This window comes from Camelus ferus, chromosome 10 (assembly GCF_009834535.1).
Source record: "Camelus ferus isolate YT-003-E chromosome 10, BCGSAC_Cfer_1.0, whole genome shotgun sequence".
In the NCBI taxonomy this organism is placed as follows: Eukaryota; Metazoa; Chordata; class Mammalia; order Artiodactyla; family Camelidae; genus Camelus; species Camelus ferus.
This window is the reverse complement of record NC_045705.1, coordinates 34,756,696-34,769,323: the sequence shown is the minus strand read 5'-3', so window position 1 is coordinate 34,769,323 and position 12,628 is coordinate 34,756,696. Positions and strand designations below refer to the sequence as shown.

General features: G+C 43.4%; 1 protein-coding gene across 2 annotated transcripts; it reads left to right on the top strand.

Moving 5' to 3' along the window:
• Nucleotides 1-253: 253 nt before the first annotated feature.
• On the top strand, nucleotides 254-11,413 carry KCTD14 (potassium channel tetramerization domain containing 14). 2 transcript variants are annotated; one of them, XM_032488738.1, is made up of 3 exons: nucleotides 254-406; nucleotides 5,398-5,982; nucleotides 10,572-11,413. In XM_032488738.1, the coding sequence occupies exons 1-3, from the start codon at nucleotides 338-340 to the stop codon at nucleotides 10,644-10,646; spliced, it is 729 nt and encodes a 242-aa protein (XP_032344629.1). In that variant the 5' UTR covers nucleotides 254-337; the 3' UTR covers nucleotides 10,647-11,413. The 2 variants fall into 2 exon arrangements, with proteins under 2 accessions (XP_032344629.1, XP_032344628.1); XM_032488737.1 differs by lacking the exon at nucleotides 10,572-11,413 and having other exon boundaries at nucleotides 5,398-8,445.
• The last annotated feature ends 1,215 nt before the right edge of the window (nucleotides 11,414-12,628 follow it).

Below are 12,628 nucleotides of genomic sequence, written 5' to 3'. Positions count from 1 at the left end.
GTGGATAAATAGTCCCCATTGGCCACCCTATCTCCTGCAGCCTCACTTTTCTTACTTGTAAAATGGATGTTGCTGCTTCTTTACCCCCTAGGACTGTAGTGAGTGTAAAGTCTCAAGGTCGCGAATGCCTCCCCTAATTTGTCTGTCAGGGAACACCGTGCACAAGAGGGGCAGTGACTAGCTTAGGGTTTCACAAGCCTGCTAATTCCAGGCCAATCAGGCTTCTAACCACACCCTGGGTACGGATTCCCACACCCCAGAGGGAGCTAGGTGCACTTCCGCCAGCCACAAGTACCTCGCAGCCGGGCTGCGCAGTGCCAGCGCCCGCGGGGCCGGGATGAGCCTGACCTCGGCGCCCGGCGCCCGTCGGCTCAGCCGGGCGGCGCCCCACGCGGGCCCGCGAACGGTGAGTGCGCAGCCCAGGGCGGGAAGAGCGGGCCAGGTTGGCTCGGGTCCCGCGCCTCTCCCTTCTTTCATTCTCTCGTTCTTCCCTCCCCCCGGGTTTGAGTCCCCAGCTTCTGGCGCGGCCTTTCCGCCTGCGGCTGGGCGCTCTCCTTTCTGTTTGGCAGTTCCTGCCTCTTAGATGTCTCCTTCCGCGCCACAGGTCTCGTTTGGGTTCCGGTTCAGTCCAGCCTCTTCTCTTTGCCTTCTTCCCTGATTGGTTGCCTTTGTTTGTCTCCTCCCTCTCTTATTTGTTTTAGCTGCTCTCCGTGTCTCTTCTCTCAGTACCTTGGCTTAACCCAGACCATCGCTCTTCCGCTGTCCCCACCCCTCCTGCTGGCGGGAGAGGCAGAGCCAATTGAAGGCTGTCCAGAGTGTCACTCCCTCAGCCCCCAGCCCCCCACCCTCTCCAGCCTGCTCCTACCTTCTGGCTGGGTCCCCAGTCCTGCTTCTCTGCCGCCTTACGGGGGGTGAGAATCAGGAGAAGGCCCAGTTCACTCTAGGATCAGAACATTCTAAATCCCTTCTGGGTTAGGTGCCATCCTAAAGACTTGTAGAAGGGAAAGCAGATCCAGCAGTGGGTTGACCGTAGTTCTTTCCAATAGGCTGATGATAACCATTGTTGTTGGCTATTGACAAAGTCACTTGCTTGGAAGCCGGGTGGCCCAAGGTGCTCAATAAATGTCTGAATTAATTACCAGGCAAGGGAGGAAGCCAGCACAGTACTTGATGCCAAGTAGGGCAAGATTACCTTTATCAGATTACCAGGGGCTCCTGTAAGTTAGTGCTGAGGGTAAATGCCATTCCATTAAACAGACCCTTACTGAGCATTCCTGATGTGCTGAGCCCTGTAGTGGGGACTGGTAACAGAAAGATGACTCTAGGCTAGTCCTCCCTTAGGAATGTCCCAGTCTGATGGGGGATGCAGATGAACAAACAGAATTACAAGAGAGGTAACTACCAAGACAAGGGAAGTACAGGGCCCTCTGGGATCACAAAGAGACAACCTCTCCAGAAAGATTCCTGTGGGAGTTAACTAGAAAGATGAGTGGGCCAAGTGAAGGGAGCATAGGCAGCAAATGAGTGAAGCCCTGGAGGCAGTGGGGCCCAGCCTGCTGTGGCTGGGTGGGGGTGGCAGAGCAGTAGGTGGCTCTGTTGGAGTTGATTGCCAGGATTGCATAGGGCCTCGTAAACCTTGTTAAGGAGTCTGGAGTTTCTCTGTAAGGGAATGTGGGATCACTGAAGTATTTAATGTAGGTGGTGGCCAGATCAGACCTGCACTTCAGAGAAACTACTTTGGTTTCAGAGTTGCGACTGAATTGAGGGAGAACCCTGGAGGGAGCAGGGAGCCATGGAACCGAACAGACATTTAGAATCCCTAGGACTTGGTGACTGATTACCTGTGCGGGAAGAGGTCAAGAAGGGGAGCAGAGTACAAGATTACAGTCTAGGTTTCTGGCTCAGATAACTGAGATAGGGTACAACGGAGAAAGGTCAGGGTTGTGGTACGGGGAGACATACGGGCTTGGGCTTGGGTGACATATGAGTGGACCTGTCCCTCCGCTGACTAGACTAAGGATGACCTAAGGAAATGTACGAATGTTTGGTGGGGTGAGAGCTGGGTCTGTCTGATTCATTCCTATGTCCTCATGGCCAGCACTAGCTTAGCACCTAGCAGAGGATCCTAAAGACTACATTTCCCCAGTGTGTGCACACAAGGGCCTGGGTCAGGCTTGCCTACCCAGGAATGCTTCAGCAGGGTGACTGGTAGAAAAGGTTGGGAAGAGGGGCCATGAGGAAGGACAGGTCATCTGGAAGAGGGATGGAAAAGAAGTCTTTATCTGCTAGAAACAAGTACTGTAGTACTTATGGATGAGGTAGGAGGTCTGGGATTTCCAAAGAGATTGGGAGTTTTGGGAAAACAAGGAGAGATGGGATAGAATTAAGAAGCTTGGGAACAAGGCCCAGGTCTTAGTTGATAAAGAAATGAGGATGAGGATGTTAGGGCAGTGAACTGCTTTGTTTAGCATCTGGAAAGGAGCTTCAGAAACAACATTTAAGTGATTGGATTTATTAAACCTTCAGAGCTGGAGAGACAGAGTTTTCTTTGTCCATTTTGCCTCCTAATTTCGTAAATTGCTAAGCTTAGGCCAGGGAAAGAAGTGAGAAGCCCCAGGCACATAGCTAATTACTGGCAGCAGGGGAACTGGATGTTGGGAGGGTGGGGTAGGGCACCCATGCTGTGCTGGAGTCAGACTGGTATGGGTTTGATCCCAGCTCTGACTTCCTCACTTCGTAGCTCTATGACCCTTCTTTCTGAACTTTCCTCGCCTGTAATGTGGGGACAGTAAGAGGGCCTGTGAGCTTTCAGTGGTACGGTAGTGAGAAGAGCCCATAGAGCCATTCAGTGGTTGAAGCCTGCAACTTCATATTTGACTGCCTGCTTTACAGAGCCACCTCAGGGTTAACCAAACAGCCTTGCCAAACAAGAGGCCTTGAGGTTTATGGGAGAAAGAGGGAGTCACAGGTTCTGGGCTTATTGCTTCTTCTCATGGCTGTATTGCTTGGCTGCTGTCAGAACGCATCCTCTCCTCTCCCTTCTCCACTCTAGCTAGCAGAACTGTCCCTTGGTAGGAGCAGTTGCCATGGCAACTCAGTTCTCCTCAGCAGTTTGGCTGCCTTTAGCTCTCTTAATTCCAGTACTTTAATCTTAGAGCCCACAGACAAGTTGAAAAGGAGGTCACACCTAAATTAGACTGAAGGACATTCCTGAGCCCTCTCCCTCTCCCTGGCTCTGCAGTGACCAGTGGTAGAGTCTCTAGGTTGGAAATCCAGGCTTCCCCCTAACACTGCAGAGATCTTTTCTGCAGCAGCAGCCATCACATCCCCTAGGAAACCTTCCCCGACAAGCTCCAACACACATCCACAAAAAGAGCCAGTCCCTCCTACCTTTGAGTCTTCCCCCTCAGCACCTACACATTTGAGCCATCTGTTTCCCTCTCTCCCCTGTGAGCTCCTCAAAGGCAGGAACTATGTCCTATTCATCTGCTTAAGAGGAGGCTGGAATGGAATAGGTCCTCCTTACATTTTGTTGGATAAATAGGGAATGAAGAGTGGAGGTATTTGAAGGTGGAAAATTAATTTATGTAACGACTTAGTGCAAGCTTCGGGGTAAATCAGACCTGAGTTCAAATCCCGACACTATCACTTACTAGCTGGTTGATCTTAAGGAACTTCACCTCCTTAAGCCTTAGTTTATTCATCTGGAAAATGGGGATTTAATACATCTTTCATAGGACTGCTATGAGGATTGAGTTAGCGCAGGTGAAGCATTCTGCAGTTACCGGACTGTGAGGGGCGGGGCTGTGTCCCCCTTGTTTCTCACTGTGTCCCAGGTACCTGGCACAAAGTAGGCAGGTACATGTTTTTTTGAATGAGTGAGTAAGATTTATTTTATTTTATTATTTTTTGTGGTGGGGTTATTAGTTTTATGTATTTATTTATTTAATGGCGGTACTGGGGGTTGAACCCAGGACCTCGTGTATGCTAGGCATGCACTCTACCACTGAGCTATACCTTTCCACTGTGGGTGAATTTTAAATGATGAAATTTGTTCAGGAAGCTGGTTTGTTAAGGACAGCAACTGGTGTATCATCTCATATGTAATAATCACTATACAGTAGTCTCATATTTTTGTTAGGTCTGTGTGGCAGCACTTAGTATTTCTCGAATGCAGCTCAATTTTCAGTCTTTTCCCAAGGGCCTCTCTGCACTGGCCTGTGGGCATTTCCACCTGGGTCTGACCCACATCCTTAGTGCTCAGCCCTGGTCTAGAGAAGAGGCCTCTAAAAATTCTGATGAACAGCTAAACCTAACTTACATTTGCACTGTGCCTTACAGTTTATGAGGCAGTTTTTCATCTGCTGTATTTGGTGTTACTGGCCTTGTCACCACAAAGGATGTTCCTGTGATTTAATTCTATGGGCCCATATTTTGTAAAAAAAAAAACAAAAAAAAACCCAATCCATCAGACAAATGCCATTTGTTAGACAAAGTCATGCCAATTGATAATCAGAACTTCTGATCTATATGAAATAGGAATTTTTACCCCCACTCCCAGCACAGGATTTGGACACACAGTAAGTACCCAAGAAATGATTCCTGAATGAATACATGTGTGATTTCTTTAGCCTATTTGAAAGGTTGAAAATGTTTTTTCCCCAATACCCCCCCCCCCCTTTTAAACTGTATGTTAGATCTGAGCATCCCTGTCAGGAACTCTTGACCTCACAATAGCTCCATATCCCCATTTTATAAACAAGGAAACTGAGGCCTAGGAAGGGAAAAGGCCTTGCCACAGGCCACAATTTACATGTGTTGTCCCTGGGACTTGCTTCCTCAGCAGCCTGCTCTCTAATAGTCTGTGACCTAAATGAGAAAATTCAAATGCTTGAATGGGTTTTTTTTTTTTTTTTGTATTTTATTTTATTTTTATTTAATTATTTTTTTAACATTTTTTATTGATTTATAATCATTTTACAATGTTGTATCAAATTCCAGCATAGAGCACAATTTTTCAATTATACATGAACATATATATATTGTCACATTCCTTTCTCTGTGAGCTACCATAAGATCTTGCATATATTTCCCTGTGCTATACAGTATAATCTTGTTTATCTATTCTACAATTTTGAAATCCCAGTCTCTCTCTTCCCACCCCCCACCCTTGAATGGGTATTCTTATATCAAACTGAAATATTTTTCTTCCTTAAAATGCCCACTCTCTGCAGCTATACAGCATAAATGTAATGCCCTTCAGTAAGATGTAAATTCCAACAGCTAAAGCCAATCAGGGCTCCCCTAAATTCTGTAGGTATTATTCTTTTGATGAAAATAAATCATGCGCTCCCTGGAGGTGGCGCCATCGGTTCACTCTGCCTCTTGTGCCCCCAGGAATCTCCTGTCGTGGAGCTGAACGTTGGGGGTGAGTTCTATACCACTACCTTGGCCACCTTGAGAAAATTACCATGCTCGAAGCTGGCAGAGATGTTCTCCAGCTCAGCCAAGGCGTGCACGGATGCAGAGGGACGCTTCTTCGTCGATCGCTGTGGCACCTATTTTGGACCCATCCTAGAATACCTGCGCAGTGGGCAGCCGCCCATGCAGCACATCCCCGAGGTGTACCGTGAGGCTCAGTACTACGAAATCAAGCCTTTGATCAAACTCCTGGAGGACATGCCACAGATCTTTGGTGAGCAGGTGGCTCGGAAGCAGTTCTTGCTCCGGGTGCCAGGCTACAGCGAGAACCTGGAGCTCATGGTGCGCCTGGCGCGTGCGGAGGCCGTGGCTGCGCGCTACTCCGAAGTGCTGGTGTGCGTCGTGCGCAACGAAAAGGATGATGCGAACTGCGCAGACACCCTGCGCCTCCTGGAGGCGAACAAGAGGTCGGTGGTCAAGTTTGGGCCTTGGAAGGCATCCCCGACCATCGACGATCTACTGGATTGCGTCAAGATGGACATTCAGGCACAAGGGTACCAGGTACACTGTTCACCCAACAGTACACTGCCGGCTAAGGTCTCCGGTTACTTCCATACATTCTGCTTCAGCTGGTGGTGATCCTTGGGGACGGAGGCTGTTATGGGCTCCAGTTGCCTTCGAAAGCCATCATCCTTTAATTTCACAAACATCAAAAACTTCCAATGTGGTCTACTTGAGTCTTGCTTCCAAATATTTAATTTCCTCTTGAGGATTTTCCATTCTTTGCAAGTGACTCCACTGTACTTGCCTAGTGAGGTGAAGCTGCTCCCTCTTTAAAGCTGTCCATACCTCTCAGACCTTTCCCTTGAAGTCCAGTAGCAAGGCGGAGATGAACTGGAACGATTTAACAATGCTTTGGCTGGAAATGCGGGATGACAATAGGAAAATAATACGATGCCATGAGTCTAGACAGTCAGACCTAAAAATGTAACCTATCCAGCCTCAGCTTGTGATCCAATCTTCCAGCCCTGGTGTGTGCCTTCATGAGGAAGATGCCAAGTTAGTAGCGGTAGTATATGCCACTCAGATCTTTCCCAGATGCTGTGTTGGCAGCTAGAGCCTTACAGCTGTCCTCTTACCTAGAGTAGTAGTTCTCAGAGTGTGGTCCCTATACCAGCAGAATCAGCAACACCCGGGAACTGTTAGAAATACAAATTCTCTAGGCCCCCTACCTCAGGCTTACTGAAACAGAAACTCTGGGAGTTAGCCCAGTGGTCTGTTTTAACAAGCCTTCCAAGTAATTCTGAGGCATTCTTAATTTTGAGGCCTGCTCAAGAAAAGAATTGCCATCTTGCTTGTGTAGAGGTACAGAAGATGGATCCCTTACCTCAGGGAGGAACCAACTCTGGTGCAGTTTCTGTTCTAGAGCTCCTCAGGAGATCAGGCTGAAGTCAGTCTTCATCTGCCACCACATTCTGGCTTAGCAGTCTTCCTCTGTTCTATCCTGCTTCCCTCACTCCCCTCCACCTGAGAGCACATCCTCAATAAACCACTTGCACAAGAGATTCTCAGGTTCTGCTTCTCAACCAGAGACATTAAGTAACTCTTAACAGGACACATGTAGCCACTCATCCTTCTCCAAGTCCAGGTCTGGGATAGATGGCCACCTTCCCCACCTAGTAGGATGACCGGCTATCCTGGTTCCCTAGGAATGAAGGTCAAGTTTAACTATCAAGCTTTAAGAAATTAATACTGAATCAGGGAATTTCAAATTCAAACATAAAATTGCTCAGAACATAGTCATTTTCAGTGAGCGTTTTAATTTGGTAACTGCATCTGCTTGTATATTTTTTCTTATTTTCAAACGTGTTCTGTTTTCCTTTTTTGGTATTTAACATGGCTGATGATTTAAAGTGGAAAAATCCTGAATGTCTGTTTGAACTTTATAACATGAAGCAATTCATCATTACTCATCAAGAGCCTGAAAAAAAGTTCATACCTTTTGATCAGTAGTTAATACTTCTGAGATTAGATTCCAAGGAGATAACTTGCTCCATAAGATCTAAATAAGGTTGCTTAAAAAATCTCAATTTCATGAATTATGGAAAGGTCAATATCCTCCCCAATATTTCTGTACATTTCCAGAGGGCTTGTCTTCTTATGGTCAGCTCTGGTTCTCCACGCCTTCTGGATTCATTTAGCACAGGGATCATCTAGATTCTTAAGCCTGTTGTTGCTGTTCTACACAATGCTTACCCAGGTTTAACACTCAGATCTTTTAAAACAATTTTTTACAAATGCTACTCCCATCAGCTGTTTGTGCACGTAGCCGACTGTGGCAAATACAGGCAAATAAAGGGGAGGGAGTTTACAACACAGAAATGCAAACAACTTCAAATTGAATTTTGGACATATCCTTAAAAGTGTGTTAGTCAAGTCACCCCCATCACTGGGGGCGTTTCACTAGTAGATTGTATTTATTTCCTGTTCTTTCTTCCCTCCCTATTCCTTCTATACTTCTCTGTTGGTGGGAGTAATCTTGCCCACCCCGCTGACTTCGTGCTTGGCCTCCTGACTTAATCTGGCCAATGGAATATGTGTGGAAGTAACAGTGTTGCCAGTTCCAGACTGAGGCTTTAGAGGCATGCCAAGTTTCCACTAGCCACCTTGTATTCTTGTCATTTGCAGAAGACCATGTTCCAGTTTAGCTACTACCTCAATAAGCTCTGGCTCTGCATCCCTTAGGGTCTGACTCTCTGCCTCAGCAATTTACCAAACTATTTTATTAAGCAAAGGCAATTTCAATAACCCCCCAACTCCCAATCCATAACACAATTAAGATGACATACTATTTTTATTGCACTTAACTTACAATAGCAAAACAATTGGAAATAAGCCAACTTACATTTATATAATGCAATATTATTTAGCAATTAAAATTACATTTATACTTAAAAAACTGAAAATAGAGTTACCACATGATCCAGCAATCTCACTCTTGGGCATATATCCAAAAAAGATGAAAACTAATTCAGAAAGACACATGCACCCCAATCAATGTTCATAGCAGCACTATTTACAATAGCCAAGACATGGAAGCAACCTAAATTTCCATTGATAGATGAATGGATAAACAAGATGTGGTGTGTGTGTGTGTGTGTGTGTGTGTGTGTGTGTGTGTGTATACACACACATATATAATAATGGACTAGTACTCAGCCATAAAAAGGAGTGAAATATTGCCATCTGCAGCAGCATGGATGGATTATCATACTAAGTGAAGTAAGTCAGAGAAAAACAAATATTATCCATCACATATACGTGCAATCTAAAAAAAGAATACAAATGAACTTATTTAAAAAACAGAAGCAGACTCACAGAAGACAAACTAATCGTCACCAAAGGGGAACGGGTAGGGGAAGGATAAATTAGGAGTATGGGATTAACAGATACACACTACTATATCTAAAATAGATAACAAGGACTTACTGTATAGTACAGGGGACTATATTCAATATCTTATAATAACCTATAATGGAAAATAATATATATATACGAATCACTTTGCTGCATACCTAAAAGTAACAGCATTATAAATGAACTCTACTTCAGTAAAAAAAAAATTACATTATTGGGAAGGAGATTAATTTAATTTAATTCAGTACAACCTAATTAAATCGTTGCTCTAAGAAGGATTTAAGGTGGTGGGGCATAAAGGCTATGAAAAAAATACACAAAAATAAATAAATTAGAGGGGAGAAGTTATAGCTCAGTAGTAGAGTGCATGCCTAGCATGCACGAGGTTCTGGGTTCAATCCCCAGTACCTCCACTAAATAAATAAATAAATAAATAAATAAACCTAATTACCTCTCCCCTTCAAAAATAAATAAAAATAAAAAATAAATAAATTATAAATATATAAATTAAGTGGACACTCTTGGTTGCCTACCCAATAGTACTGTCTCCTCCCTTCTTCTGAAAAAGCAGTGTGAATAAGGCACATTAATAATGTTCAAAATACCATTTCTGAACAACTCCATTAAAGAATGGGCAGAAGACCTGAACAGACATTTTCTCAAATAAGATAAATAGATGGCCAACAGGCACATGAAAAGATGCTCAACACTGCTAATTATCAGAGAAATGCAAATCAAAACCACAATGAGATATCACCTCACACATGTCAGAATGGCTGTCATCAAAAAGACCACAAATAACAAATGTTGGCAAGGATGTAGCAAAAAGAGAATCCTAGAACACTACTGGTAAGAATGTAAATTGGTGCAGCCACTATGGAAAACAGTACCGAAGTTCCTTAAAAAAATGAAAATAGAACTAGCATATAATCCAGCAATTCCACTCCTAGGTGTGTATCTGAAGAAAACAAAAAAAATGCACCCCATTATTCATAGCAGCATAATCTACAATAGCCAAGACATGGAAGCAACCTAAGTGTCCATCAACAGATCAATAGATATAGGAGATGTGTGTGTGTGTGTATGTGTGTGTGTGTGTGTAGGTACCTATATACACACACACACACATACACATAAATGTATGTAATAAAACAAACAGACTTACAAATACAGAGAACAAGCTAGTGATTAACAGTGGGCAGGGGAAAGAGAGAAGTAAACAGGGGTATGAGATTAAGAGATACAAATTATTTTATATAAATAAATAATCAACACAGAGAAATATAGCCATTGTTTTGTGACAACTTTAAATGGAGTTTAATCTATAAAGGTATTGTATCATTATGCTGTACACCTGAAACTAATGTAATATTGTAAATTGTCTATACTTCAATTAAACAAATACCAACTCTGTTCACTTGTGGGCATATATGAGACTTTCCAGATCTGTTGGGATTAACTAAAGAAAATTATAGTCATAGGAGGAAAACTTAAAACTGAATTCTAAATATAACTGTTATTATAATCCAAAGGAAAAAATACAAAAAACAAGTAAAACCTTTGAGACTGCCATCATGGAGACACCCTAATTCATAGCACTGTGGCAGATTTTCAGATCTCACTATTTGCTTAGAGTACCTCTTTATTTTTTTTTCCCTTCTACTTATTTTCCCTATTCTCCCTGCCCCACCCCACCCCCCATCCATTTTTCCCCCCTTTTCTGCTGTGCTCAGTGTCCTGGAAGGCTGATCCCTAGATACTGCATACCCAGGCCCCTTCCTGGTTGGCCAAAGACTTGGAAAGTATAAAAGTGGAAGACTGGGGACAAGAAAGCCTGTGAGTTACTATGTGGATGAAACGTCTTGCAATGGCGGAAATATCTGTGTTTCCTATGAATGACCACCAGAGGGCACCCATTCTAGAAGAGGCTTTCAAAAAAAATAAATGGACATAATAATCCAACCTGTGGATGCCAGTCAACTACTTTCCCCAGCTCCCTGGTACCCCAGCTCAACGGAGTCATGAGAAAGGTGGCCATGATGGCAGGGATGGAGTTGGTGCATGAGCTCTACGATACAGACTTTTGCTCATCAAAGCTAATCTGGTCAGTGGCGGATGTCCAACAGCAGAGACCAACAGAGTCCCTGATATGCTATTATTCCATAGGGAGACTAGACACTTCTTGGTGATAGGTTGATTGTGCTGCAAATCAGTTAACTGTACTGCTCAGTAACAAACTGTTGGGAGAAATGCTGGCATTTCTCAGCAAATGGCATTGATAGCTTTGAGGACGTTTGCAAAGCTGCTTAGGGGAAGGGGGCAGATTTACTTCTTTACAGGGTAATAAACTTAGTATCACCCTCCAGTCCTGGAGACATTTCAGTGTGATAAAACATGTCTCCCCCTGGATTGGAAGGCAGATTGTTTCCTGACCAGTATAATAATGTAGGGGAAGGGGGCTGGAAGGGATAAATTGGGAACTTGAGATTTGCATATACTAATATATATATAAAATAGATAAACAACAAGATTATACTGTACAGCACAGGGAACAATATTCAATATCTTGTAACTTATGGTGAAAAAGAATATGAAAACGAATATATGTATGTTCATGTATGACTGAAGCATTATACTGTACACCAGAAATTGATACAACATTGTAAACTGACTATACTTCAATAAAAATATATATATACAAAAAAAAGGTATTGTCTCTCTCCAGAGGGCAGGTTTTCTAGCATTCCTCTTTTAAGATTGCGGGTTTCCTAAGCTTAGCATTCTTCATCTGCTTCAGATCTACTGTGTATGGCATTCACCTGCATCACCCCCATGGTACTTAGAGGACAAGGAGAACGAATACAAACATTAAGTTCATGCTGCCTGCTATGCTGTGAATAATAAGCTGTCTAAATCCGTTTGGGCTTGTTGTCTCCTTACCTGTTGTATCTATGGAAGTGTGGGGATGCTGTCTTATGGGTTTGTGGTGTACGCCTCATATCAACAGCTAAAATGTGTACTGTTTCTCCCACTGTTAGAGTACATGATTCTGGGAACTAAGAGGTAGGAGTGGTTCTTGTCACTTTTACACATAACTCATTTCATATTCATGTGGATTTGGAGTACTTGGTCCCCAAGGGAGGATTAGTTCCACTAAAGAACCCAGTCAATTTTCCATTACATTGGAACATGTAGTGAGACTGTCCCTGGACATTTGGGGCTCTTCTCACTGAACCAACAGGCAGAGAAGGGGCTATCACACCAGTCTGAGTGGTTGACTCCAATTTCCAAGGGGGAAATTGGGTTGATGTTATACAAGAGGGACAAGGAAGACTTCATTTGCAACCCAAGGGATTCACTGGGGCACCTCATTGTATTCCCATGTACAATAATGAAGGTCAAAGGAAAATGTCATCCCTTCAATAAAGATAGTTTTTCATTTCAAAATTAACGAATGTGGAATATTCTTGTTTCTATACCAGTCTGACCTCAACTTCTTAACTTTATTTCTTTCATTCTTCTCTGTTCTGTGTATGCACTTTACCCTCAATATTAACTGAATTTTTTTTTTCCTGAGTGCACCAAACTCCTTCCTGTACCTTGTGTCTAATAATAATGATAATATTTTGTATCATTGATGCTTAAATGCACATTTAACACCTCTGAAATCAGGACACATCTTAAGATGCTTTTGGCCAATTGTTCATATGACTGGGTCATAGCAATTCATGTTGTCATCACTTCAATTGAGTTTTGTGTATGTGTTGTCTTTGTCATTTAAGGTATCTTC